The following is a 27,265-nucleotide window of genomic DNA, read 5'->3' as shown; positions in this document are numbered from 1 at the left end:
TGACAAAAAAATAAATAATTTAGTTATCACAACACCCTCTAAATACAGTTGCTTGCATTTTTCATCTCTCTCCTGATTTTTATTCTCCATCCCAGGAAGGCTGAATTCAAGTGTGTCCATGAAGCTTGCAATTCAACTTAGCTGTGAACACACATGCAGTCAGGTTCTTCTACCTGCTGTTCAAAAAGGATAGGTGTAAGCACCTTCCCACTCCTTTCCAGCTTCTGAAGGTTGCTTCAGTCTTACTCAGATGTCCTGTTGCACCTTGCATTTTCTTTCCTTTCCCATCAATCTCATGACAATGACGTTGCCCTGCACTTGCAGTTCCTCTTACATTTCTTTGCACTACTCACAACCTGACTTCTACCCACATAGTCCTCTCTCTGTTGACCTCCATCTTGCTCACCATGCTCTTCTGAATTCCCCTATGTTTTGTCCTATGTGTTACATAGCCCTGACCATCGACTCTGTCCTGGCCTTCTTCATTCACATTTTACTCTTCCTGCCCATCCTACAGAAGCAGCTAGAAGGAGAAGGTCATATTTTCCATTGACAGCAACCTTGTTTCCCCTCATATGAAAACTGTGTCAGTCTCAGTGGGAGAAGTTTCTCTTTTATTTGTAATGAGAAAAGATGAGTTTACTGTTTTGCTGGAAGTAGCAGCCATCCCATTCCTAATAACAGGGATTTAGAATACATTTTAGAAAACAGGGAACAAATGAAGGAAGATATTAAATAATTCATAGACGTTTAGGAAAAATGAGTATTTCTGTATTTCCTGGAGAATCCAATGAAAGGAGCCATAGAGTATTAAAACCCTGGCATTCTCCACTGGTAACTGTGGCTTATGTAATTTCAATGATGTAGAAATGGCTATATAACTGCACAATAAAGTGAAAATTAGCTTCATGTATTCTTCATTGCCTAATTCCTGTCCCTTCTATAAAAACTCTTGCAAGCACACCATGTGAGGATAGGGATTCTAAGTTATGGCAATAAAAAGTTACTGTTTTCTTTAAATGCCGGTAAAAGGCAGAGGAAAATGGACTGTCATGAATCGTTACGAAACAATCCTTCCACTGGTCCATGTCTATTCAAGATATAATTTATGGCACTCTCTTTAAAACATTTCTTCTGTGGTCATTACTGAAAGGTTTGAAAGAACATAGTCAATCTCAAATCACACTTTTTTCTGAACATATTTACCATCTCACAATTGGGGGATTTTTCATTTTAGTATGTTGACTGCAGATCTGAGGGAGACTAGACCAGCCACAATTTCTCACAGGGTCCCTTACACATTTTGTGCATTCCATCAAAGGAGGAGAGGGGGCGAGGGTGGAGGGGGCACATGGCCGAGGGAAAAAGAATGGTAGAAAAATTACTTTCAAATTCCTACTAATACTTGGAGTAGATACATAGGATGATAATATCTTTCAATCAGCAGTCTGAAAAAAACTTGTTGGGATGAAAATTAGCATCCTACATGCTGCTGGGCTAAGTAATGCTCCTGCGCACCAAGTTCAGGAAGATTATGTTTATGAACTCACAAGACAGGGTATAGGATGTTCTTCCCACAGGAATACCAACAAACAAACCACAAGATCTCTGTGGTACTTACTCCTTCCCTCCAGAAAGGAGAAACTGGTGAGCACAGGTGAGGAAAGAGGCAGAGTAATAAAACCCAGGTCTAGGGAGGTCTCTGTACAGTCACCATTCTGCACCTCCCTCAAAAATCAACAGAGATCATAAAGCAGAGGTGAAGTGTAGTCTGATTAATCTGTTTCACTGATGATTATCCAGGCACATCCATTTGAGAAGAATTTCCAAGCAATTGTAAAGTTTATCTAGTTTCATGTGAGACTTATAACACCCAGATGCCTAGGAAAGCCTGTTTTTTAATTAAGAGCAAAGATCAGGCAAGACAATTTAAACTTTCAACAGCATCTCAGTATTCAAATCTCCAGCTCCTTCCTCTCTTTACTACTACAACTTCTGGTTTTCCAGGCTCTCACTCTCCCAACAGTCTCCATTCAAGCTTCTCCCAAATATTAGTGACATTGCTTTGGTTCTTAATTCTTGGCTTTCATGCTAACCTCCAGTTCTCCTACAACTTCGGGGTGTCAGAAGCTTTCTACTAATACAATGTTCTCAATATCACAGAATCACAGAATCACAGGTTGGAAGGGACCTCAGGGATCATCTAGTCCAACCTTAATCCAAACATTTTACATATTTTAAGTTTGATGAATGTTTTCCACATCCAAGGTAGGATGTTGGTGAATCCCTCCGTGAGTTCTGGAGGCGAGTCTGCCTCTCCAGGGACTCCTCCCAAATTACCCCAGAGCCAGGGCCTCTGGGAAACATAGTTCTGGAACGTATCTGACATCCCAGTTAGTATCTCTGGCTGGGACTAGGAACTTCCAATTCATAAGACATTTAAAATTTGAAAAAGGATCCACTTAGGTATGGCACAGCCTTCCCACGTATGTGTTCTTCCCTTGCTTGTAAGAATAGAAGTGTTGATATTGATTTATTGTGTTAGACTTGGGAGCTATACAGTTGAAGTTACAAGTTGCAGCTTCCTAGCTAATATCTCAGCCTCAGATTTTGTGTGTCTCCATTATGCAAAAAAGGTGTTATTGGTCTTAGGATTTGAACACAGGCTTATTCTTCCAAATTGTTACTGTTTCACTTTGCAACATTTCTTGTGTCTGCTTTGGTCTGGAAGCTTCACTCAGATTCTGATGTGTATTTCAGGGAAAGAGCATCTTCTCCAAAGAGAAAAGAATATTCAAAAGAGATTTTTAGTATCTCTTTTATTTTATTTGTAAATAAAGAATATTTAAAGAGATTTGCTGCTTTGACAAACTAAACCTTTTCAATTCACAGTTATCTGATGTGCAGCTTGTTTACACTCTCTTCAGCTGCAGTCAAATAGGTCGTTCTTCTCCAGAGTCTGAAATTCCCTTCTGGGAATTCACAATGCTGTAAGATAATTTGTTAAAACAGATCTGAATCACAACACTTTGGGTCTTAGGGCACTTCCCTTCTGAGGTTCTCTCTTCCTGTGTGCTCACCCTTCCTCTCTTCTCCTCTCCTTGTCTCTCCTTTCCACGCTACATCCAGCAGCAGCAATTATCTCCCATTTGCCCCAGCAGCTGTTATGCTTTTGTTGCATTTGCCCCCATTTTTGCACCCCATGTCTCATCCCAGCTGCAGTTTGGATGAGTAAAACTGCTTTGGTATGCACTGTAATAATTTCTCGTGGTGTCTGGGTATTGCAAATAGTAGCCTGTTTTTCATCTGCACACCTGCTAAGAAGGGTAGTGGATGAACAGGATGAGCTAAGTAGTCGTTTGCACTGCAACAACAGGCTGACAGTTATGTAAAATACTTCCATGTACAATCTCCTCTGATCCTCTGCTGGTTCAGAGGAGTGTTATGGTCAGATTCAGTACGCAGGCTCCTGCAAATTCATTTTCACAAACTGGGGCAGTGCTAAGCATAGAGGAGACCAAGATGAAGGTTGCTCTGTTCCTTCATCCTCAGCATTTACCTTTTCTTTCTCCTTAATCTTCTGTCTTCAGCATCTACAGTTTAAGCCCGTGGGATAAGCACAAGACCTCTTTACTGAAGTGCTTCTACAAATACTGGTACAAATCACCTTGCAGAGGCTACTTCAGAGTGACAAGGCCTGCTGGCCAGATCAGTAGGGAGTAGCTTTCGTGTATTTTTCTAAAATGGGATTAGTAAGTAGCTCTATAGCCCAATTCAAACAGTGAGCCCAATTCACTTTTCTAAGCTTCCCTCTTCTATACACCAGCTAAATGCCACTGATTAGGCTTTCAGTTGAACATTTTCTAAAAAGCTTTTGACTCAGTTCTGAGATGATTCATGAGATTCAACAGAAAATTAATACAATGACCAACTAACTGTAACCGTCATGGGCAGCAGTGGTACAGGCAAATGTTCAATCAGCTCCTGGAAATCAGCCTGGCTGCTACTCATGGAAGCAGACACCTATTCTATTGCACAAAGACAATTTACAGTCACAAAGAAAAACATTTTCATACCCGTCAATTATTATAAGTAAAAAAAGACTTTTTTTTTCATCAGAATATAAATATTCAGATGCCTTCATTTAAATGAAAACCTATTTTTCATTAGGATTACAAGATGATTTTAATTTGGATTAAAATTCATGTCTAGCTTTTATTAATACACATCTGTTGGAGAGCTGTCTAATCAAATAGGGAGTCCAGTTTCTCATAGTGTATACTAGAAGGATAAACATTGCTCTGTGCTAAAATTCACTGAAAAAGCACTAATAATAGCTTGAAATATTCATGAATACCAAAATATCGTATATAAATAATGGTCTTTTATGCACTGCCTAATTCTGTAGTTCTTACAGTGATTTTTACCTTTTAGAAGTACTTTGCATTTATGATTCAAAAATTGTATCCCTTTTCAAAAAAATATGAATCCTATTTATCTTTAAATAGCTATTAAAGTACTATGCAAATTATTATATTTTTATTTAAATACTGTTTGTTAAATAATAGTGCTCTAAGTTCAAAATAACTTCAAATTTCAGGAAGGACACTCAGTAGACTTATACTGATGTCACTATGTGTCTGATATCTGGACATGTTTTGTTCTAGTGTGTTCACTCCAATGTTATCATTCATTTTTTTCCTACTCACCTCCAAAGTAAGAGCCATCTGTCAGCTTCAGCTCCTTGTTGGACTTGGTGATCACACCAGCAACACCATGCTGAATGAAATACATCTTTTTACCCACAGCCCCTTCTCGGATAATATAATCTCCAGGTTGGAACACCTCAAATCGCAGTTTGCTTAGCATGGCAGTCACAAAATTTGGGTCTGCATTAGCAAACAGAGGCATTGTAGCAACGAGCTTCCGGCAGTTGAAGTTGACAATTTCCTAAATGGGAAGGAAACATAATGATAATAATGGTCAGCAAATATATACCGTGTGATGGGCACTGAAAAAAAGACTTTCTGATTTCTTCACAAAGAAGTTCTTTATGCTCATATTGGACTTTTCTGTTTCTCTCTGTGCCTAATTTTTTAATCTTTTAATTATATTTTCATGTGTTTCTAGTGAAGTGATTGAAAGAACAGTGCAGTCTGATTTGTATTCCTCAGGCAATTTTTCACACTATTCATTATTCCCCTTGGATTTTAAAGGCAAAAATATGACAGAAAAATAAAAATTAAATAGGAAATACACTGCCTGACAACAAGATTAGCTGCTGCAATAACTGGAAAAGGAGATAGTTATGCAAGCCCTGTGTTTTTAAATATTACATCAGTAACATCTTTCTGATCAGAACAACTCCAGTGGTAATATAAATGTACATTACAGTTAGCTGCAGGGCTAGCTTAAATCAACAGAAAAATTTCCTTCCCAGAATTTAATTCATTTTATAAACATAGAGGCATGCATCCCTGCCCTTCAAAGAAATGCATATACAGTAGACCCTTATATGCAGAAAGCACTGCTATTTTCTTAAGAGTGTTACAGGCCTTAAGGGCATCTCCCACCAAGAATATTTACGTTCACAGAGCCAACTATGAGCACATCTACATTAAAGTATTAGAACCAAAAAGCTATAAATGTCCTACTTGCTTTAAATAAAAAAAAAAAAAATTGAACAATCTCTGAAAAAGTTTCAAGCTCATTCTTGCAGACCTTACTTTGTCTTAGGAAAACTAACATGGTCGGTTTTCATACAGATTTAACAGTGTATTAAAGAGCTGAGACTAATCAGCATCAGACATGGCGAGGGGCTCAGGCAGGCAACATCTACTTAGTTAGCAATGCAAACATGACAGGGATAGCACATATGATCATCTGTACATAAATGCACACAGAGCAAATAAAAGCAAAATACAACCAGTAGTCACTTAACTGTTTTGGAAAACTAAATCTAATTTCCTTGTCCGTGGAGTATCCCTGGCATTTCTTACATGAACCAAGGCTTTGTGATTGATGTAAATGAGACATCCCACCTACCAGTGCTCTCACCTCCTTGACTGAGACCCATTGCACTCCTCTGGAAGTTGCTTTTTCAACCTTCCATGCATCTGCTGTCTCATATATCTCATATATCCCATGCAGCCAGCTCTCTGGGCAGCAAGCTCAGATATACTTGTACACAGTTTGGACACATTCCTTTCTTCTCCTCTCACCCCTACCATATGGAAGAAACCATAACGGGTTCTTCAAACCAGTCCCCTTTCATCTGGGAAAGAGGTGGGAACCTCTCTTTGAAGGGAAGCCATTGGCTACTGAGGCAATTAAGAAGCATGGACATGATCTAAGAGCAAAGAAACAACCACCTTCCCCAGAGAAATTACATCCTCTCAAAATCATTCCTGTGGAACTTGGAAAATAATGTGAAACAAAATGTCTCACCAGGCACCTGGGAAGCAGAAAGCTGTTATCTCCAGCAATGTCTTATTTTCCATTAAAGAAAGAAAAAACAGGGCAAAACTACTTTCTAGTGCTACTCCTAGGACAGACTTATGATACCTTCTGGCAAGCTCACAATAAAGTGTCATTATATAATGGCAAGGTGGAAACAGAAGTGTCTCTAAGCAGAAATGAACATTGATTCTTAACAACAGGTAGTACAGAGATTCTCTTTAACCCTGGCCTCACGAGCAGCACATCTATTACTTAGATAAACACTGTCTAAGCCCTCTTCTTTTTCCCTCTGGAATGAGCCAAGGAGATATAAAAAATATATAATTTTATATTACTACAATTTAATGCAGATTTAATTCCAGACTTATTGGATTAAAGATAGAGTGTATGAAGAGTAATCTTTGAAGTCAAACACTAAGCTCCAGTTGAATTCATTGGGATATGATTCCACCAAGAACATTTTATCTGAGAATTATTTATAAGTGATGGAAATAGAACAACACTCCTCTTGCATCACTTTTCATTGTATTGCCTCACTCTACTCCACCCACTCTGATTGCCCTAACTTCCCCTTATGAGTGTTTTGGCATGCCTGAAACACTGCATCATGTATAGACTCGTGGCTAAGCATAAATGGGCTGGATTAAGACAGGAAGAGATGGATCTGAGACCAAGATTCAGACTTCTTCATGATTGCGTGAAACTTGAAATGTACAGGAATAGATGGCAGGAATGGAAACAGAACAGATGTGAGGAAAAGAGCACAGAGATTTGTAATGACTCGGAGACTCCTACTTACAGAAAGGAAGAGCAGTCTGGCTATGACTCCCACTCAGCGCAAGCAAAGGCATGGATGCTACTGGTGCAACACTATGGGACAATACTATCATTCCCCAGACATCACAATCAGAGTTTAAATATTCCCCACAAGCTAGTCCTGCTTGTAAAAACACATGGAAAATTTGATACAAGATGTGCTGCTGTTTGCCTGTATCCAAAAATTATCTCAAGCAACAGCACTGCAAGGTGCGAGCTACCAGGTAGGTGTCACTGGCATTCAAGATCAATGAATCCTGCTGAGTCATTAAGTCAAGAGGATTAATCCCAGGCTACCCCTTCAAGTACATTCTGTATATTCTCGTGGCGTCATATAAGGCATTCCAGACATCCTCAGCTCCATATGAGACTGCCTTACAGCAGTCTTGCCTGATGGTGAAAAGTTGGCAATAACTATTACTTCTTGCTTTGCTATGGGACTTTTTAGCAGACTTGCTGCTTGTTTTCTGTTTCTGAAAGTGAATAGCTTATCTTGTATACCCAGAAGCCAGAGAAAGGGAATTATTAAAGACAGCAAAAATTGAGTGGAAATTATATAGAAGCTGGTGGGGAAGCACAGCAAAGGCTGGGAGAGCGGAAAGTTCAATTCTAGTCATGATTGGGAAGAAAGAGGAAAATAGACCTAGGTGGAGCAGTGTTAAGAAAGAGAGAATAGGACGAAAACAAAAAGAAGGAACATAAAGACCTAGAAGAAAGTGAAAAAAGAAGTTAGGAAGGTTGACTTTAAAACCAGATCGAGGAACTGAAAATCCTGAAAAAGTGAGAGCATGAGAGCACAAAACCTGGAGAAAAGGTATCTGGACTGAAAGTTGAGAAGTAGGGCAGACAAAGTAAACGAAAGGTAAATTAGTAAAAACAAGACAAGTGATCAGGATTATATCTTAATAGCGTCATAGGAGAGCATGATATAGACAGAGGGGAGAATTCAGACCTGCATGACTCCTTTGCACAGAGCCAGTCCAGCCCAACGAGAAAGAAATTCATCTCGTCCTGGCAATCCCAACCAAATACACTCTTGTTGCTGGATTTTCACCCTTGAAATGTCACATCCTCTAAGCTTAATCTTCTGCCCACCTTTCTCTCTCAATATGTAATTTATATCTGGATATACCCATGCATACAGAGACATTACCTGCTCAGCCTGAGTTGCCTAATGAAGGTGCCAACGTAGCTACAAAACCACCCTGCTGTGATAATTTCAGCTGTTATAGCCTAGTAATGCATTCATTTTGTTTAGTTTTCTGTGAAAGTTTATGCAAAAGTACAAACTTTCCTTATTTAAGACATTAGAAGGTGGAAAATTACTGAGGTAGAAAGAAATGTGTCATTGTTAAGTGCTTTGTTTTTCTTTGAAGTGTTCTTTTATTTAAATATGAGATCATTCAGAGCAAGTAAAATACATTTCCCTGAGTCTTAATCACAGGCAGTCCTGCAATTTCAGATTCTTGTATATTACTTTAAATATAATTCTTGGGAGTAAGAAACTGTAAAGATTATGAACGCATTTTATGTAACTCAGAACATATTAGGAGAAATAGTTTTATGTTTTAAAAGAGAGGTAACAAAAGAACAAACTGCCAAATTAAAAGTTGATATTTTGTCCAGAGAAGAAGCTTTCACTCATATATTCTTTGAGTTAATTCTTTGGAGCCACACTGGAACCAGATTATGCTGCCAAATATGATATCTAAATTAAATAAAATAATAATGATTTTGTCTCACCTCTACATGAAGAAAATACCAAGTAAAGCCTGAGGAAAGGGCTAGGAGTGTATTATATAGCTGAAGTAGCTGAAGGGCAAGAGTGATTCAGACCTACACAGGGCAAGTGTGGATCAGTTCCACTATTGGTCTCTGTTACACAAGAACTAAGTCGAAGGTGCAGTAGTCTGCTTTATGTAAGAGATTACTTAGGTAATTACCCTGGTTCCTGCTCCTTTATAGCGTACTGGTTTTATTACTCATCTTGGCCTTCCTGGCTATTTTTTCAAACTGATGTTAAAGCACCAGATATTATAATTCTGTGTGGGTTCAATATTTCTGGATGACTACTCCGATACCTCTCAAGACATCACAGAGGCAGTCGCAAGGCTCACCTAGCTGTGACTAGGGCACTGTGACGGCCACCTTCTCTGTTGGAATCTGTAAGAGTTTTTAAGACCTTTCCTCCAGGAGAAGATTTTTGGATAGACATAGTGTTTTAGTTAGACTGACTGGAAAAAGCTGTTGCTAGAAAAAAGCAGACAAAAAGCTCTTAGAAGATCGGTATGCCTGAAAGGTTCTTTGCTTTTTCCCACTAAACCAACTGAGCTAATAAAAAGTACTACTTCCATCTACAAACTATGTCCTTCTTATATGTAGGCCACCAAAGCCTGTTTATGACTACATCAAAAAATAGCTTAGTTTCATTAGGTCAATTCTACATATTATTGTAAAATTCTAGTGCATACCTTTAACAAGGCACATTTTTTTCTGAGTGTCCCTCCTTTACACTCTGCTTTCAAAGGATGAAAAACTAAATCAGTTTTAATTTCCTGGCCATTGAAAATAAGAACTCACTTTATTGAGAAACCTATTTTTTCTTCTTAGAAATAACTCACAGAAGAGAAATTACTGAGCAAATGACTAAGAGAGGACTGTAGGAAAAAGCAGAATATTTAGGAATTTGGGGTTGTATAAGCAGGTTTTCAGGAGGCATATTCTATATGTGTTCACGATTTCTTGTAATTTTTTAACCCATTGGTCAATTATAGTCAACTTTGGCAGAAAGGAGGCACCTCATTGATATTAAGTTCTTATAGGTTTTATGATAGCAGGCAATCAGGAGGACTAGGATTAGTACCCCACTGAGGGAATGACTACATCATTAGCTCACACCTTGTTTAATGCCAGAAAATCTACATGTGGCAATGGGATGCAATATACTTAATTTCTGGTACACCTGTAATTGTTGAAATTGCTTTGACACATTCTGTTTAACCATCTATACAGGGTGTATGACTTAAAAATAAATTTTGCTCAGAGGCTTTCATATAAGTAATAATAACTTTGTACATTTTTCTCTTTGAATGGGATTTCCACAATTTTCCATTTTTCAATTACATAGATAAATTTTAACACAGAGACTCTGCTTAAATTTTACTTATGAATATGGTAACTCTTGGATACCAACATTTATGTCTAGAGCTCCACTGAGAAACACAATTCTTTTTTCTTCAGGACTTTGATATTTTGTAATTCTGTTAACATATTTGGATATTGCAGGTGTATGTATTTTAGAAAAATTCTGTCTAGCCCCTTTGGCTATATATTTCAAAGCCCAATAATTCTCTGATTTGAGGTAATCTATGTGTCTGACCTACCAACAAAGCACAAAACCTGAAAAAACCTCTGATCTTTAAGGCAAAAACAGTCCACGTAATCTCAGTTCCCTTGAAAACCAGCGTCCAGCCTGTGTATTTACTTTTTCAAAGCCCACAGGTCCCCAAGACCTCCAGCACACCTGCACAGCCATTGCTGAGACGCAAAAAATTTTCTAGACAGTTGTGAGATAAGCTTAGGCTGGCAAAGAAAGGGAGGAACAAATATGCTTTCCAGAAAAATGATGAATGAAATCCTCTACCTGAATTCTACCAGAACTGAGCTGAAGCAGGCTTTTTTTTTTTTTTTTCCTGCCTAGCTCTGATCAACGCAGTACAAGACAAGTCAGCCTTAAAGAAAGCATATGGTAGCTAGCATTGCTGTCTCCTAAGAGAAACCAATCTTTTTTATGCATTTGCAAGCAGAAGGGATATAGGTTTGACCAATTATATTTTCTTGGCTTCATTGATTAAATGTTGGCCTTCTGCATACTTTTCTATCATTCCCTACTTGATAAGAATTTTCTATTCAACTTCTTATATGCATTTTTATGCTTCAGAATTATTATTTCATTAAATTAAAATATAGACAGAATAATACTTTTTAGGATATATGGTTCAACCAAACCTCCAGTAAAGTCAGTCTGATATCCATCTTTTTCCCAGCTTGATAACTGATTTAATGGAGCTTAAGGGAGAGCAGTTCTGTGCACCTTATGATTCTCTTCTCTGGATCTTCCATTATGTTTAGAAGATTAAAAAAGAGCAAAACAAAGAAGTAAAGAAAGAAAAAAGACGCTATCTATCCACCTTTCATTCACCCAACTGTCCATCCATTCCTTAACTGGGCAGCTTTTAAAGGGAATTTAGCTCTCAACTTCTTCAATGTTCTGAAATGTTCTATGCCTCTTAAGTTTGGTTTCCAGCTGGGAAGGATGAGAAGCATCAAAACGAGAACAGCGATACAGGCAATCTTCTAAGGCAGTCTGAAATTGTGAGATAGCCAGTCTAATTTCAAAAGCCTGAGAAGTCCTGATAATCCACGTAAGTACTTAAAAGTTCAGGCCAGTTGACCAACCTCTACTTCTTGCAGGTTTTCCTTTCTGAACTGTACTGCGGGACAAATTTCCTGAATGCTCTTAGCGAAAAAACACTCACAGTTCATTACAGAAGGTAATATGGAACTAGTGCTGTACAGTACAGCAGTTGCTGTAGAGACTGTTCCCTTTTAGTAACTGAATAAATAAACTGCAATTTACAAATGTATTTAACAATCACTATTATGGTTTTCTGCCCCTGAGTAACCAAATATCTTCATTCCCGTTTCTGTCTGTGTAAGCTTGTGTGTTATACTGACTAATACTATAGTATTTACAAAATAATATCTTAGATATTGTGGCTTGGATATGAATTTCTGTGTTGACTTATTCCTGATTTGCACTTGTTTGGTCAAGATGAGAAATTGAAACTAGAAATGCTTCCATGGAGAGTTTATTGTAAGTTCTGCAACAGGTAAGAAATTCCATCTGCCATCCCATCCCTTCCTCTTTGTCCCCTCCTCCCATCTTCAGTACCCTGTGTACAGCAACCCAAATGGCCAAAATAATTGAGTCATCAAGGAGGTAGTTCTCAAGAGAATCTGCTTTATCTACACCCTATGTGTACGGTTTAGCTGACACAGTAATAACAACAACGAAGAAAACAGTTATTTAAAAATCAGTGGTGATTTGTTCACTGAGTTATTTTAAAATTCTCCAAGAGCTCTGGATCAGAAATACTGTTATCTTGTTAATTGCTAGGTTAACACTTACTTCTTATTATGAATGAAAATCCCATTGGTTCAAAGCCTCTCTCTATAAAACTATTAATTGGCTTAAATGAATTCTTACTGAGTATATCAGAAAATCTCAGTTCACTGAGGTTGAAATATCCACATGGAAATTATGTTTAGAGTTTTTAAGTACATTTCTGTTTGCATCTAATTTGATTTGTAACTATTGAATGAAGGCCTACTCTACATTACGATATGGGAGAAACAGCAAACGCCTAACTTTAATGCACAAAATCTAAACATTGCCACACTATGTATAATCTGCATCTTAAAGTGGCGATAAACAGCATTTGTAAACAATGAGATTTGTTTCGATTTCTTAGACAAATGTGTGACAGAACCCTGAATGCCTGTGTATGTGCTAGAATATCTACAATGTCAGGTATAGATGTACACTTCTATATATAACAGAAGGATATAAAAAGACAGATAAGGAGGATGCACAATCCCTTTCTAATTCTGAATCAGTCTTCATCACTGTTTTGCTATGGGAACTGGGACAAGCTAATTATGAGACCATGTGAATTTACCTTCTAAAGGAGACTACTGAAAAGGGTGCTGGAGAGGGATCAGGCACAAGGGCTCAGTGATGTTATGCTATGAGTAGCAACATGCAACATGAGTGTAAGGAGCTCATGACCCACATTCGGGCCGCTGTGCCAGAGCGCAAGCATGCAGAAGTAGAAAAATACTGGAAGTGCTGATTCTAGAGCCTAGTTTTACAGTGAAACAAGAGGATGATGCTCAGTTGTAAGGGTGAGACATGGAGAGTTGGCTTCAGAAGAGATATCATTGGATGGTAAAAATGAAAATGAAGCCTCTGGGAATAACTTTGTAGAGTGACAGCCAGGCATCCCTGAAGGTAGAATTTGCTTGAGAGTGCCACTTTGGCTAAGTAGGGGTATTGGAAGATGCAGGGGAAAGAGATGCATAAATAGCATGGGAGGTGTAAAGAGTGGAAGAAATTCTGAAGAGTGAAAGTAGGCACGGTGACAGCAAGAACAGCCTCAATAGCACATCATGTGGAGGAAAGAGAAGGCAAACTGGCAGGAGTAGGCTAGTCAATGCGGATTAGTAATAACAGCTGGAGTAAAAGTAATGCATCAGACAACAGTAGGCAGACAAACAATAATGGCATGGTATCAGAGTAACAAAGAAAGAGTCACATTACAAGTAGGAGCCAAATCATGGTCAAGACTTGACAGATCAAGGATGAATGGGACATCCTCAGCATTTGTACATCCTGAAAATTTTTGTTCTAGGGAGTATGGAGAAGTGGCTATGGAAATAATAAACAAGAAACCAGGGGAGACACCTGTAGCCTTCTGCTACCTACTTTTATTAATTATGCTGTGCCTGCTCTTCGCATGCAATCACTAAGGCCTTAAATATTTGTGCTTGTGCTTTCTTTCCAGGACTAGACACGCACTAAAAGCAAGGGGGCCTGATGACAGCAGGGCACTCGGGAACTGCCATTAGCAGCTGTGCATGAGACCGGCAGCCACAGGGTGCAGGTGCACAGACAGTGCCACACTCTTTACATCAGTTAAATATTCTTTTTCAAAACAATTTCAGTTAATCTGCTTGCCCAAAGTTTTAAATTTATTTAACCATTAATAGCATTTAAGTATAATTACATTACTCACTTCATGAATTAAATATAGGCTGAGGATTAATTCTGTAAGAAATATGTTCCTATAATTTATTCAGAAAGATTTTCAAATTATCTTAAGACTGTGTCTTAGTCTCCACTTTTATGAACACATTTATCTTTATTGATTTTATATCATAGGAGAGCCTTTAAAACCCTTGTCATTACAGTTCATTTTAAGGTAACTTATTATAAACATAGACTGGTGGCGTAAGAAATATATGTTGACATATACTGTAACAGTGAGAAGCATAAAGACCATATTGGAGTACATAATGCAATGTATGTACTTAGTAATAGGCAAAGATATCAAAAGAGTATTATACAGTATTTTTCTCACACATACATCTTGGACACATGCATTCGCATCTATGTGCCTGAAAGTCTGTGGATGTGTGTATATATATGCACATATATGCTCTCCCACACATATATTTATATGTGTACATGGGTGTATATATATGTGTATAAATGTACATATTTGTACACTTAATAATGAAAAAAAGATCAGTTTAATTAACATGTCCCATTAGAACTATATTTCAAATTAGTTTTAGTTAAATATTTAGAGGTTAATATAACTCATGTAAGCGCATGTGCTTGCATAACTGAAGTTATAATCTACAAGCAAAAAGGTGAGAGGAAAGAAGATTCTGCTCCCAGCCCCAATTATGTTCTTTGGAAATGAAATGTCCTGATGTTCTATATTCTGCAAGGACACATGATCTGTATCTATTTTCAGTGAACATCTTCTCACATGGTGGCCTAAAAATAGGCCAGCCATGAACTTTAAATAATGGCTCAGGAAGGGTATTAACCTCTTTCTCACATTCTAAGTTGGTCCTATTGCTGTAAGTATCAATGTTATGAAGAATGTATCTGGTGTCAGAGAATGACAAAGCAAGCTACATACACCTCCATTTCTGCTTCTCTGCAGATGTCATTGCCTCTTAATTCCTCTCAAGGTCTATTATATATTAAGCTGTCCACACATAATATTGACAGCATTTTGCTTCTTCTCAATAGTGAATCTCTTTTGTGCCAGGTGCTAAAAAGCATGAGCTATTTCATTTCCGACCCCTACTGCTGGGAGACTTTCCGATCCTGGTGGAACAGGGATGATTATGAAAACTTGCTTTTTCATAAATAGACAAGTGTTTATACAATGTGTAGCAATGAGTGGTACAACAAGTAGCTAGATTTTTGTTGCAAGGACTGTGGATGTCTGTACCAGCCACTGTATTTCCCCATTAAGCTGTTACAAATCCCATAGCATAATGCTCTCATCAGGTGTATTTTTCAACTGATTCTCAATAGTTCTACTCTTTTCCTACTTAATAGATACAGACACATCTTTACTTCCTCATTTTCAGTTCAGTACAAGAAAAAAACTCACGATGAAATAAACTGATTTTTAATACATGTGACATTCATGAGATAACAGAAACAAATATTAAATAGATTTCAGTTGCACAGTTAACTAATAACTGCAATCCAGGCTAAAATGGGAACTATTATTACAAAGAATGTGGCTTTTCTTTAAAATATATATAACCACACAGGTATTTATTTTATCTACAAAACAGTTTAGCCTTCTAGCAAGGCACCATCCATTGCTTCAAATGTATTACAGTGATCAGAGCGCACAAACATGCAATGATCAGCTCATAGAACTTGCAACTCCATGTGCTTCAGGGCACTTTATTAGTATCCTCTCAACCAACCACAGAGTTTTTGCTTTTCACAAATGAGGGAAATATTAACAAGAAAATTAACAAACATAGACTCCAATGAACAAGCCGGGAGATTAAAATCCTCTTAGGGGAAGTCCTTGCCAGTCAGTGCTCTACACCTGCTGAGGCTGGCTTAGGCTCCAGTGCTACCACTGAGCAGGGCTGTGTGAAGGTATCATGAAAGAGGTGAAGACAACAGGTAAAAACCGTTGCCTTGAACTCAGCCCAGGAGCTACTGGGAAGTCTGTACCTGTACTCACAGTGTCAGACTCCACATTTTGCACCTGCTTTTAGCTCCACTCTTCTCTAACAATCCTGTATCACAGTATTTCAGTCCCAAGGGCAGGAAGACTCTTGGTAATCACTAAAAATATCAGACACTAAGTTCCTTCAGTGTCAGACACTTATCTTTAAATTAAACAAGTGTAATGTAACACCTGTGCATCCAAATCTATGCTAAATTTAATTTATATTGTCCATTTACAAGTAATTTCAAAAATTCCATTTAATACCTTGTATAATGACTCTTAATCAAAAGAGATTACAGTTTCAGAAGATTATTTTGCAACTAAGGAGGAGACCCCTGATTTTTCAGGTACTAAGACTTTAGGAAAAAAAGCCGTATTTCACCTTTGGCTTACCTGCAAGACAGTTTTTGGAGAAAAGATTGTATTTGCTTATGGCATTTGCTAGATGACAACAACAGTCCAAAACTGCAAATTAGACAGTTTTGTGCAGGTTTCAAAATAATGTACAATATTTTGTTCAAGTGGCACTAGGAGGAAGCAAAACAATGATCTAGCATTGTCATGATACGCACAGTTTAACCTGGATATCTCCCACAGCTTTACCAAGATTTACCTTTTTACATAACAAGTGCACCAACTGGAAATTAATTTAATAAATATGCATTCAGGACAGAATTTTTGCTCTGTTGTTTTTGTTCTCCTTGTCTTTGCCTTGGAGATGACATGCTTTTAAAAGGGATGGGAAATGCCGTGTACCCTTCTGTATGTTGTTACTACCAGAATCAAAATGTGCAACTGAGTCCATAAAAATAGGCATATGCATTTTCCTAAGCATCAGACAGTTCACAGCATATTTATCTCCCCTTGCTGGTGGTGAGTCACAATGCTAATCTTTATTTGTGATGACTTTCGCAGACACTGGCACATTTAAAGTGTGCCCGCTCAACCCAGAAACTTTTGTATTATGTGAGCCCCCAAGCACTTTCACTGATTCCAAACAAATATGCCTCAAAAGACTTTAGCCTGCTCCTGGATCCAGAATTTAAATTCCACAGTGAAGACTGAAGGAAAATATATTCCTTCTCACTACCTCCAAATATGAGATTTACAGGAAAGGGACATGGGCACATCCATACCGTGCATCTCTGTCTTGTCTGCACCGTGTTTTCTACTGGGATCAGGACTGCATCCTGCCCTCTGCTTCCCCTCTTCCCCTTCCCATGCTCCCCTTATGAAAGTGCCATGACTTTTTACTGCAGAAGCCCACGAGGGGAAAATGGAGAACCCTGGCAGGTACCAGATTGCTTTTCTGTAGCCAGATCCTGCATCTCCTAGTCATGAATTAAAACAGACTGTGTAGTTTCCAACCCTGCATCAAGAATTTCCATTTATTTTTCATTTCTCTTCAATTAGTCTCTAACGGGTTCAAAGGAACATGTGTTAACTTCTGCTGTTTTAACATAAAGGGCTCATAGTCACAATTCAGGGATTAGGGCAAAAGATCATTTAGTTTTAGCTAAATAAACCAAATCTTTCCAAATCCTACTAGAGAGGGCATTAGCCAAGCCAAAGCAAGCACAGCATGTTGCCTAAGGACAGCTAACTCAGAAGTCACCTGAAGTACTTTGTTATTATTTTTAACCTCCTAAAAATCAGCTATGCCATCTATAATTGCAATAAAATATTCACACCTAATATGAATAAGCATGCCGTGGTACACATTGTCTAATATGTAGTAACCTTCCCTGGCTTTCAGCAGAGGCTGCGTGAAGAAAAAGTGCTTGACTCTTTCCATCTGCTGCTCCTAGCGCTACCTGAACAATCCTTCACTCTATTAAAAACTGAGACATGACAGACACTTGGAAGCATGATCTTGGACTGAATAAGGCAATGGTGTGAAATTCTCCCCTGTGGGACAGCAGTCCTGTTGCATTAGCTGATGTTCTCTCAGTGCACCAGACCTGCTGCCCGCAAAAACCTTTCTGAATCTGCTCTTCAGACAGAAGTTCAGACAGGAGCAGGCACAGACTGGTTTTACTCTTCTCTAATGGGATTTGACATCTCTCAAAGCATTTAGTTTGCATCTAAATAGCCTGGTACTTTTCTCAAATAATTTACCTTTCTATGAAAGGCAACTACTGCACTAAAATTTCAGGAGTTGATTTGGATTAGTATATTTGAAGAGCTCATGAAAGAACTGTCATATCTGAAATATTTATTAAACAATTATGACAAAGGAATCTCACAGGTGCAGTAACAAGACTGTTCAAAATCATAATTACTGAGAACTGCTGGTGTATTATTATCTGTATTATTGGAAGCAGCTAGATGTTGGACTTGCCAAAGCATGTCACAGCTCAGGATGGATTTGCTAACAAAGCATGTCAAACACAGAAAGGACTGTGATCAGAGTTTCTTGAATACGTGCAACAGCAGTGAAAGTGGTTGACTATTCAAAAGCTGTGTCTCAACTGCACTTGTGTATGTGCATACATCGCGGAGCAAACACACTCCCCTTAGTTCAGGAAATTAAACTACATTGTCTTAAGTCCCTGGGAAACAGATTACAGTTTGTTACCATGTCACACCTGCTGGGGCAAAGCATCTTAAAACACAATAATCCAATCACCTGGTGATTGTCTGCTCATTTCCAACATTAAAATGGCCCATTCGTTACTACTCTCAATTGTAAAAACTTAGTCCATTCTAAGAGGTTTTCAGGGCTTTGTTTAAGCCTTGTATACGTAGACTATTGTTTAGACATACCTTACACAGATCTTTGAAAAATACTAATCCTTTTTTTTCAGCATTTGTCAAATAAATAATGCTGTGGTATATCAGCATTTCTTCTGCAAGACTGACATGCTGCATAATTCATTCATGACTTCAGTACTCCAGAGTATGAACGGTAGTTATGTTTTATCTGTGCCTATGTGAAAAAAAAACCCTTTAATGCACTAGGTAAAGAGGTATTCAGTCTCTCCATAGACCTATATAGAAACTTAAATGAATTCCAGTATGATTACATCTATAATTCTAATGCATTTTCCCTAGTTCCCCTCTTTAAGCTTCATACCAAGGGTCACTGCATATAAAAATGCATAAAAGTACAGTGCACTATAATGAAAGACTTACCTGTCTTTCATGACCTAAATTTATGGACCTAAGATGTTCTCGAAGCAAAATATTTGAAATATCTAAAAATTAATATGGACTCTGATACTTAATTGTTTTTTAATAAATTCATTTGCTTTTCTACCATTATTTTAATGCTTGATGGCCTGTATCCAAAAATCATAATGACTACATTCTTAGAAAGGACTGAAGCATACTATGGTCTAATCACATCCCATTTTGGCCTCATACTATTAACTCCAGAAATGTTTAATTCTTTGTGCATAGGATTATAGTATAGTCTAAATGAGAATATAATGTTTTGTGATTTCTAAAGACAAATATTAAATAGAAGGAAAGATATTACAAAAGGAAGTAAGTTTTAATTAGGGAAAGGAGAAAGCTAACTGGGAAAAAAATTAAGTTTACTAAATTGATAACTTTAAAATTGATTGTGAAAGGACACAATATACTCAATTTGTGTACATATACCAAACTGATCTGGTTTATTCCTGTTATCACTCTAGACCAGTTATAAATCCAGTAATGGAAGCTTTCCATTATTTTGTTGTGAAAGTATCTCCCTTACAAGAACTGTCACAAAACGCCACCCTTGAAGCAACACTAAGCACTGTGTAGGACCTTTTTCAGAATCTTTCACCTGATTCATTAGGCTCTAATAGGTACTGTAATGTACTTATATTCACTATCCTTGTGGGAATAACAAAGGCTAAGAACTTCACACAGTTCTGCTCAATTTCAGAAACAGCACTGTGTAAAGATGAAGCAGCTTGTTAAAAAGAAGCTAAGTGCAGCTTCTTATGGGCTAGTTGGAAATTACTGATGGGAGAGCAATGTTAAGTGATACACCTAGACAAATACATAAAATAATGCATCCGTTACCTTTTAGGAGTTACCTCTTACAGTTACAATTTAAAAAAATAAACTCAATGGTTGGCAGTGATTAAAACAGCAAATTAATGTTAGGAATTATTAGGAAAAGAATTATTCAAAATTTGAAAGGAATAACATAAGTATGCTGGCAGCAGACCTGGTGCTCTCATCTCTTAAAGGCTATAGTAGAGCCAGGAAAAAATTTTAAGAATGGCAAGAAGGGTGATCATGGATGGCAGCTGGCTTCCATGCAACGAAGAATTAAATAGAATAGGTCTCTTTACCTTAAGAAAAACACAGTTTAAGCGTGTTACCATAGAAGCCTATAAATTCATAACCAGCATGTGAAGGGTGGATAGGATTTGACTACACTGTCACTTTTGCTACAAGAACTAATGGCCATGAAAACCAAAATACAGGTTTAATCCCAAAATGAGGAGGTGGCTTCTCATGCAGCCGGGTACAGGTTTGTGCTCATTGCCAAAAGATGGTGTGGTTGCAGAGGAGAGGACGTAGATTCAAGAGGATTGTAAATAAGTAATTGGAAGAGATACGTATTAAGGATGACTCGGTAGACAAATCACTTAAGTCTCAGAGAATCCCTTGAACTGAAAATATTGGCAGTCTAGGACAGCCATTGAAGGAAATACCATACTTGCCCTGTTCTCATTCTTCTATGAGCATCTGCCTACAGCCATTGCTGGCGAGGATGGTGGCTTAGGCGAAGGCCAGAGCTAAGTCACTTCGACATTTCTCACACTCTGTTCTTAGGTGAAGCCACGTATGTACACGTCTTTAAACTTTTGTAATTCAGGTCCTTTTGGAAGAGATTTCTCTTAGCTGTGGGTGGGGTTTTTTTTTGTTTGGTTGGTTTTCTTTTTGTCTGTACCGTCTCCATTCTATGTCATGGTACTTATAAAGACCTTTTGGGAATAGGGCCTTCTGATGCTAAATGATGTTCAGCAAGCAGGTGGCAAGAACTCCAAGTTAAAAAGGCAAACTTAAGAGAAGTTCACAAATACCTCTATCTGCTGAAGAACCAGAGAAGATATTTATATAAGGGAAACATGCTAAAGTACTAACCAATTGCTAACTACTACCTCAAAAATGGAGGGAGGGAGGTAGTTAATTGCAAATGCTATTAAAGGCAGAATTCATTTCACATGTCAACTGTTGTTTAAATATGTAGCCTTTTCTCTAGGCTAGTTAGGTAGGTTTTCTTTATTAATACAAGCTTATCTTTGAATGATGCAGGTCAGCTACGAGTTGCTTTACTCAGCTGTGAAGCACCTAGAGCGATGCTTGTAAAATTTAAAAACATTCAGGATTCTTTTCTTCCTTTTTTATGAAGCCCTACTTAATTCCCAACAACAGACATGATTCTATTTCTGTTATGCAACAAAGTTGGCCACTCACACATATGGATCAATGCTTTTCTTAGTTTTTCATTATTTCAATCATGCAACCTACTATGAATGTTCCATACATAATTTTCAGATGCCCAGTAAAATGAACATCCATCCTTTTTTACCAAAACAGTAATACCTGTACTATAAGCATATACAGCTTTATTAGTAGTATTTACCATGTTAGTTTTACACCAGATTTTCACTGCTAATTCTATGTCCTTTAGGTAGTTTTAATGGTTAAATGATCATATCTATATCAAGCATAATTACTCTTCCACTAAAAACAGTGAGTCAAAGTTTTAAAACATGGACCAAAAAAAGTCATCACTCCTAGAGAGAACCTAGCTGTAGAAAATTTCTGCCCATACAGTAAACTCAACTGGCTGAGAACAAGGAGAACTGAAAACACTGTAACTTTCTTTATAATATTTCACGATATTCATGCCATAATTATGCAGTAGTTTCTGTGGTTTCTTTTGTTCTGCTTACTGTAAGTGAGGAAATAATGGTTTCATTTGAATGTCTTCTTCAGAAGCTACTTTCATGAAGCTAAGTATGCCCTGTGGAGACCCTGAATGTTGAATTCTTACCCTACGCTAAAGTCAAAATATAATAAAATGCAGGATTCCTTAAAAATTAAGAAATGTAGTAAATATTTATTCTTGAATGATGCAGCTATGGTATCTGTGCTATTGCCTGGGTGTTACAGCCTTGTGCAGTTATTGGCATGTAAGATGATCTATCCAATTTATGAATAATTGTGTTCTGCTTTTAAAAGGCTGTAATTTATTATCTATTAGTAACATCAAAAAGCTACTACCTGCACTACCAAACTGCACATATCGAAGTGGGAGCTAAAATAGAAGTTGAAACTGCTAAACTAAGCGAACACCCAAGTGGTGATTTCAGGGCACAGTGCGTGAGTTGCCACCAGAACTTGGACAGATACATTATGAAACCTGTTCTGGTGTTACCATTTTTATCTTTTTCTGGAACAACTGGCATGTTGTCATCAGGGCAGTGTGCAACCTGACTGTAGCTGAGTAAATAAATTTTTCTTATATAACACAGAGAACAAAGAAGACATGCTAAATACAGCATGATTACAACAAAACCTCAAGCCACTCCTTTCATGAAATCCTATTCTTACTCCATGTTTTTAGTGGCTCATTAATTTTTGAAATTTTCCATGCTTGTTCTCTCCCCAGAAGTGCTTTTTGGGTTTTTTATGCTTGACCAAATTTGCCTTGCTGCTTTTAAGCAATAAGACAAAAGGAAGGGAAGGGGACAGGACTAGGGGAGGGAGAGAGGGAGGAAACAAACAAGGAGGGAAGGAAGAATGGAGGAAAAGACAGGAAATTAGAGTGCCATAACTGCAAATTGTTGTTAGTAAAACAAGGTTTTGCAACAGAAGGGTATTAGACTTTATTTATGGAGAGATGGTTTCCTTAAAAGCAGAAACATGAAACTGGTTCTGATGTCAGTGACCGATGTGCCTGTACATGCTTCTTTTCTTTTAACAAAACAAAAGCTCTGTACTGGCCAAGATTAATATTTTGACTGCCACTGCACTCTAGGAATAATTCCCACACTTTTCCTGACCTGCATGATAGATTTTTACAGTACATTCTCCTGACATTTCAAAAGCTATTGAGGAGAGCTACAGGGTAAACTGGCAGAGGCAGTGCAGAAGCCAGAGCCTTCCACCTGCCCTCCAAAACACTTAAAAATTCACAGTACAATGAAAGGACTCAGGCTACATCTACGTTAGGGAATTAAGTGGGCCCAGAAACTGGAACTCAGTCATCTGTACAGTTAAATTGTTAGAACAATCAGGGTTTGGCCTGATTTCCACTGGAACTGTCTAGCAATGGCCCAGCAATTTTGGGCACCATTCACCCTTTCCCAGTTTGCAGTTTGTAAGAGAAGGCATGATCAGACTTTCATAAGACATATGTGGCAAAACTGCCAGCTGCCTTCAGAGCCTGCGAACAGGCAAGACATTATTTCTTAACTATTTAAAATATGGAACGTGATTGATTTTTGGCAATGGATCATATGACACGTTTTTCCCTCCACAAAAACAAGCAGTGTTCAATGGTGTAGACAATTAATCACACACCTATGCTTTTCTTATGCACAAAACTTTAAAAAAAAAAAACAAACAAAACACCACCACCAAAATAAAACCCTTCACATATCTTTCCAAAAGTATAGATGTCATCCTGTGTCAGTTGGGTGTTATAAACACATTATAAATATACACACAGACAAATATTCAGCACCACTCCTCCTATGGCAGAGGATACTAAAAGGCATTATTTGGTACCATTGAAAGTTGCACAGGTTTCATCACATATCAGACTGTTCCTCCTTTATTGTCCCCGTTCCTTGTTTCTTTTCTTTTCCCTGTTTATGCTTTCTTCTGTCTGAGAATTTTCAACTTCATTATTCTCCTGGCTTTTTTCCTTCTTTCAGTAGAGGATATCAGCCAACTGATAACACAAACATCCCTGAGTAGGTCAGGCATGAGCACCACCCAACAGAAGACAGATTTATATTCCCATTAAGTAGCTACCTCTGTTACAGCAAGATGAACGCTGCCTTCCTCCCACAGAAGCACCTTGCCAAAGTAAATTCCAACTGCTCCCACACATAACATAACATTATAAAAACCCCAAAACTGGAATACAGACTAGAGTTCTAATGAAAGAGTTTTTTTTAATGGCTTGTATATTATATTTCAGCTTCCTCATCTCAAGTAAAGACCATCTTAACTAAGGATGGTACTTACACAGAAGGAAATAAAGCAGCTCTCTCTTCACTGGTGGCTTTCAGTGGTTTCATCTGCACAGATGTGTTGTTAGCAAATATGGAGAGTGGAAAAAACCTTTCACCCAGGACCATTCTAGTCCAGCCCCTCTCTGATTTAAAGAACGGCTGAAAACCATGAGTTTCAACAATTAAGGGTGGGATTTTTACTCTTTGACATCCTCATGTGGCAGTGACTCTGACACTCTGGTTCAGGATACAGCGTAAATCTGCTTACTTCTTTATGTCAATCTAATGTAAAATGCATCATCCTGGTCGTTTATTGACTAGGTAAACTGAGATTAAATGTTACAGAATAGAATCAGAAAGAGCATTTCAACACAGAAATAGCAAAGACATTGAAGTTTTCTGTACCATGAAGAGCTACTCAAATACTTTAATCTTACCTCCCTGAGGGGATCATTGAGCTCATTCAAAATGTTTTCTTCATCAAAGATCTTGCCTTGGTAACGGTGCTCATAGTAATCATGGATCTTCTGGCGCATTTCAGCAGGTAACTTGTGGAATGACATGTACTGTTCCACTTGTTTGTACTGTCAGGACAGTAAAAGGAAGAATCAGGAAAAAAAACCCACTTTTTTTACCATCTAAAGACACCTAAAAACAAAAATTCATTCATGTATCCACATAAGCTTTACATATTTTGTAAAGATAACATTTTATTTGTATGTCAGACAACACTCAAATATCGGTTAATTTAGTATCACTCACATGACAGCACAACTATAAATTACAGGAACTGCCTTTAGTGGAAATTACAATATCCACATTAATATATAAGTTTTAGAAGCCTAACCCTCACACTTGTCATTTGTTCCCTATATTCCCACCTATACAGAAGTTGTGAAAGTACACCAACACCATTTTTAGCTCATTCCATGCAGCAGACAGGGAAACTGCAGACAGTGTGCATCTTTGTGTCTAGTGTGTCTAGGGCTGCATTCGGAGAGAATTTAAGGTGTGACATTTCAGAAACTGGTTATGCTGTATTAATATGGTACTTATTAATGTTATATATGCTTATAAAGCGACTGAGGAACAAAGTTGAAATATGTGGAGATAATGAAGTAGAAAGCATTCCTCCAGAGGAATGAAGAGAGAAGTGAACTGGAAAAATAGGCATGGTGTCAGGAAATAGAAAGTGGGGGAAGAGAGAGATGCCAAGACCCAGGAGACTCAGACGACCTCACTTCATTTATCTTGTGCATTTGTTTCATTGTTTTTACTAGTCCTCTGTCCTGTCTTCTGCTTTGTTTGCTTCCCTTCCACAGAAGCCTTTTTGGATAGCATAATTTTCAGAAAAGAAAGTCCCAAACTAACATACTCTTGAGTTGTATTGTACTAAACTGCATGATACATTAGAGACTTACAAAATGGAGAAGTTTCCTAAACCACAAATGGACAAGTACTGCCTGAACAAGACTTTTGCCCCTCAGATTCAGCATCCTTGTCTCAGTTGAAGAAGATAAGGCACTGAGACACAGAAGGATAAAACCACTCCCAGGCTTATAGGTGAGTCAAAACCTGGCAGAAACTTGGTTTACTTATGTAAGGATTCTTAATTTTTTTTCTTCATTTTTTCATGCTTAATTAGGCAATTTTAACTGTTTTAAATGAAAAAGCCAATGAAGTCTGAATTAGGTTCAGCATCTCTGTAGAGCATTTAAATGAATTTATAAAGTACATGCACTCCAATGAACTGCAGCACGTGTCTTTTAACTTGTATATTTGAAGGTTGCTCCATCCTCTGGAATTAAAATTAGGTTTTGCTTTGCAAAGTGGAAAAATTCCACAGTTAAGAGGAAAGTAATTTTGTATGGGACTATTCAACAAGGTATGATGAATATGTAAGTCGGATTTAACCACTGTACAATTATTCTGCACCTCTGAAGCAAGAACTCTTCACCCCCTCCTTTAGAAGTGAGATTTAAATTTGCATGTTTATTATTGGTTTCTGTTCTGATATGAAGAAATTTATCTATACATTATGGGTTTGAATCAGAGTTCTGGGTCATCAGAAGACAGGCATAATCTAGCGTAAACAAGGTATTCCTTCTAAAATTACCCTACTAATCAGTTACAGCTAATCTAGGCATGGAACTACTTAGAGGGAAGGGACATGAGATCACCCAGTGCTCTATATGTCTCATCAAGGTGGTCACACAGTCCCAGCTGCTGTGCAATGCTCCAGCTTTTCTGCAGGAAAGCCAAGGAGAAGATGCTGCACTGTGCGGTGTCCCCTTCACGTCTGTGTCTAGCCCTCAATTGCTGTGGCCTCATGGAAGGATATGTAAAACTCCTTTCCCGTGAGGGTGCCAGAGCACAGGCTCTGGCAGCACAGGCTGCCCAGGGAGGCTGTGGAGTCCCTTCCCTGGAGACATTGAAAACCTCCCTGGATATGTTCCTCTGCCCCCTGCTCTAGGTGTATCTGATCAAGCAGGGGGGTTCGATGAAATGATCTCCAGAGGTCCCTTCCAACCCCTGCCATTCTGTGAGTCTGTAACATGTATCATTTGTCATAGCACACATGAACAGGGACATTACTTCATTGTGTCCCTAGCACAGGGGCTGCACCCCTCTATCCAATCTTATTGGCATACAAATGTGCTTGAGCAAAGCTAATAAAGAGTAATCCTTGCTAATAAAAAATAGGCATTCATTGAGATCTATAATGCAAGAAAGCTGCAAAGGACTTTTGTACCAGAATGACCTTGAAGAAAATAACATCCATGCTAAAAGCAATTTGCTTTGCCAGCAATTTACACTGCTCCCTTTCCTTAGGGCTGTTATTTGCCTAGGTGCTTTTTTCCCATAAAAGCAAATTCTTTTCTCTACCACGGTTTATGCTTACACATGAGAATTTTAGGGAAATAGAAAAAATAAAACTCCTAGTGCTTA

The 27,265-nt window shown here is 38.0% G+C and overlaps 1 protein-coding gene across 1 annotated transcript in view; it reads right to left on the bottom strand.

The window, feature by feature from the left end:
* HCN1 (hyperpolarization activated cyclic nucleotide gated potassium channel 1) overlaps positions 1-27,265 on the bottom strand; it is a 202,243-nt gene that overhangs the window by 17,806 nt on the left and 157,172 nt on the right. Inside the window, exons 5-6 of the mRNA XM_075079035.1 lie at positions 24,754-24,900; positions 4,710-4,950 (exon numbers count right to left, since the gene is read on the bottom strand). Coding sequence (XP_074935136.1) covers positions 4,710-4,950; positions 24,754-24,900 — 388 coding nt within the window. The remainder of the gene's footprint in view (positions 1-4,709; positions 4,951-24,753; positions 24,901-27,265) is intronic.

This window comes from Phalacrocorax aristotelis, chromosome Z, assembly GCF_949628215.1.
Source record: "Phalacrocorax aristotelis chromosome Z, bGulAri2.1, whole genome shotgun sequence".
In the NCBI taxonomy this organism is placed as follows: Eukaryota; Metazoa; Chordata; class Aves; order Suliformes; family Phalacrocoracidae; genus Phalacrocorax; species Phalacrocorax aristotelis.
The sequence above is the reverse complement of the archived record's forward strand: the minus strand, read 5'-3'. Positions and strand labels throughout refer to the sequence as shown.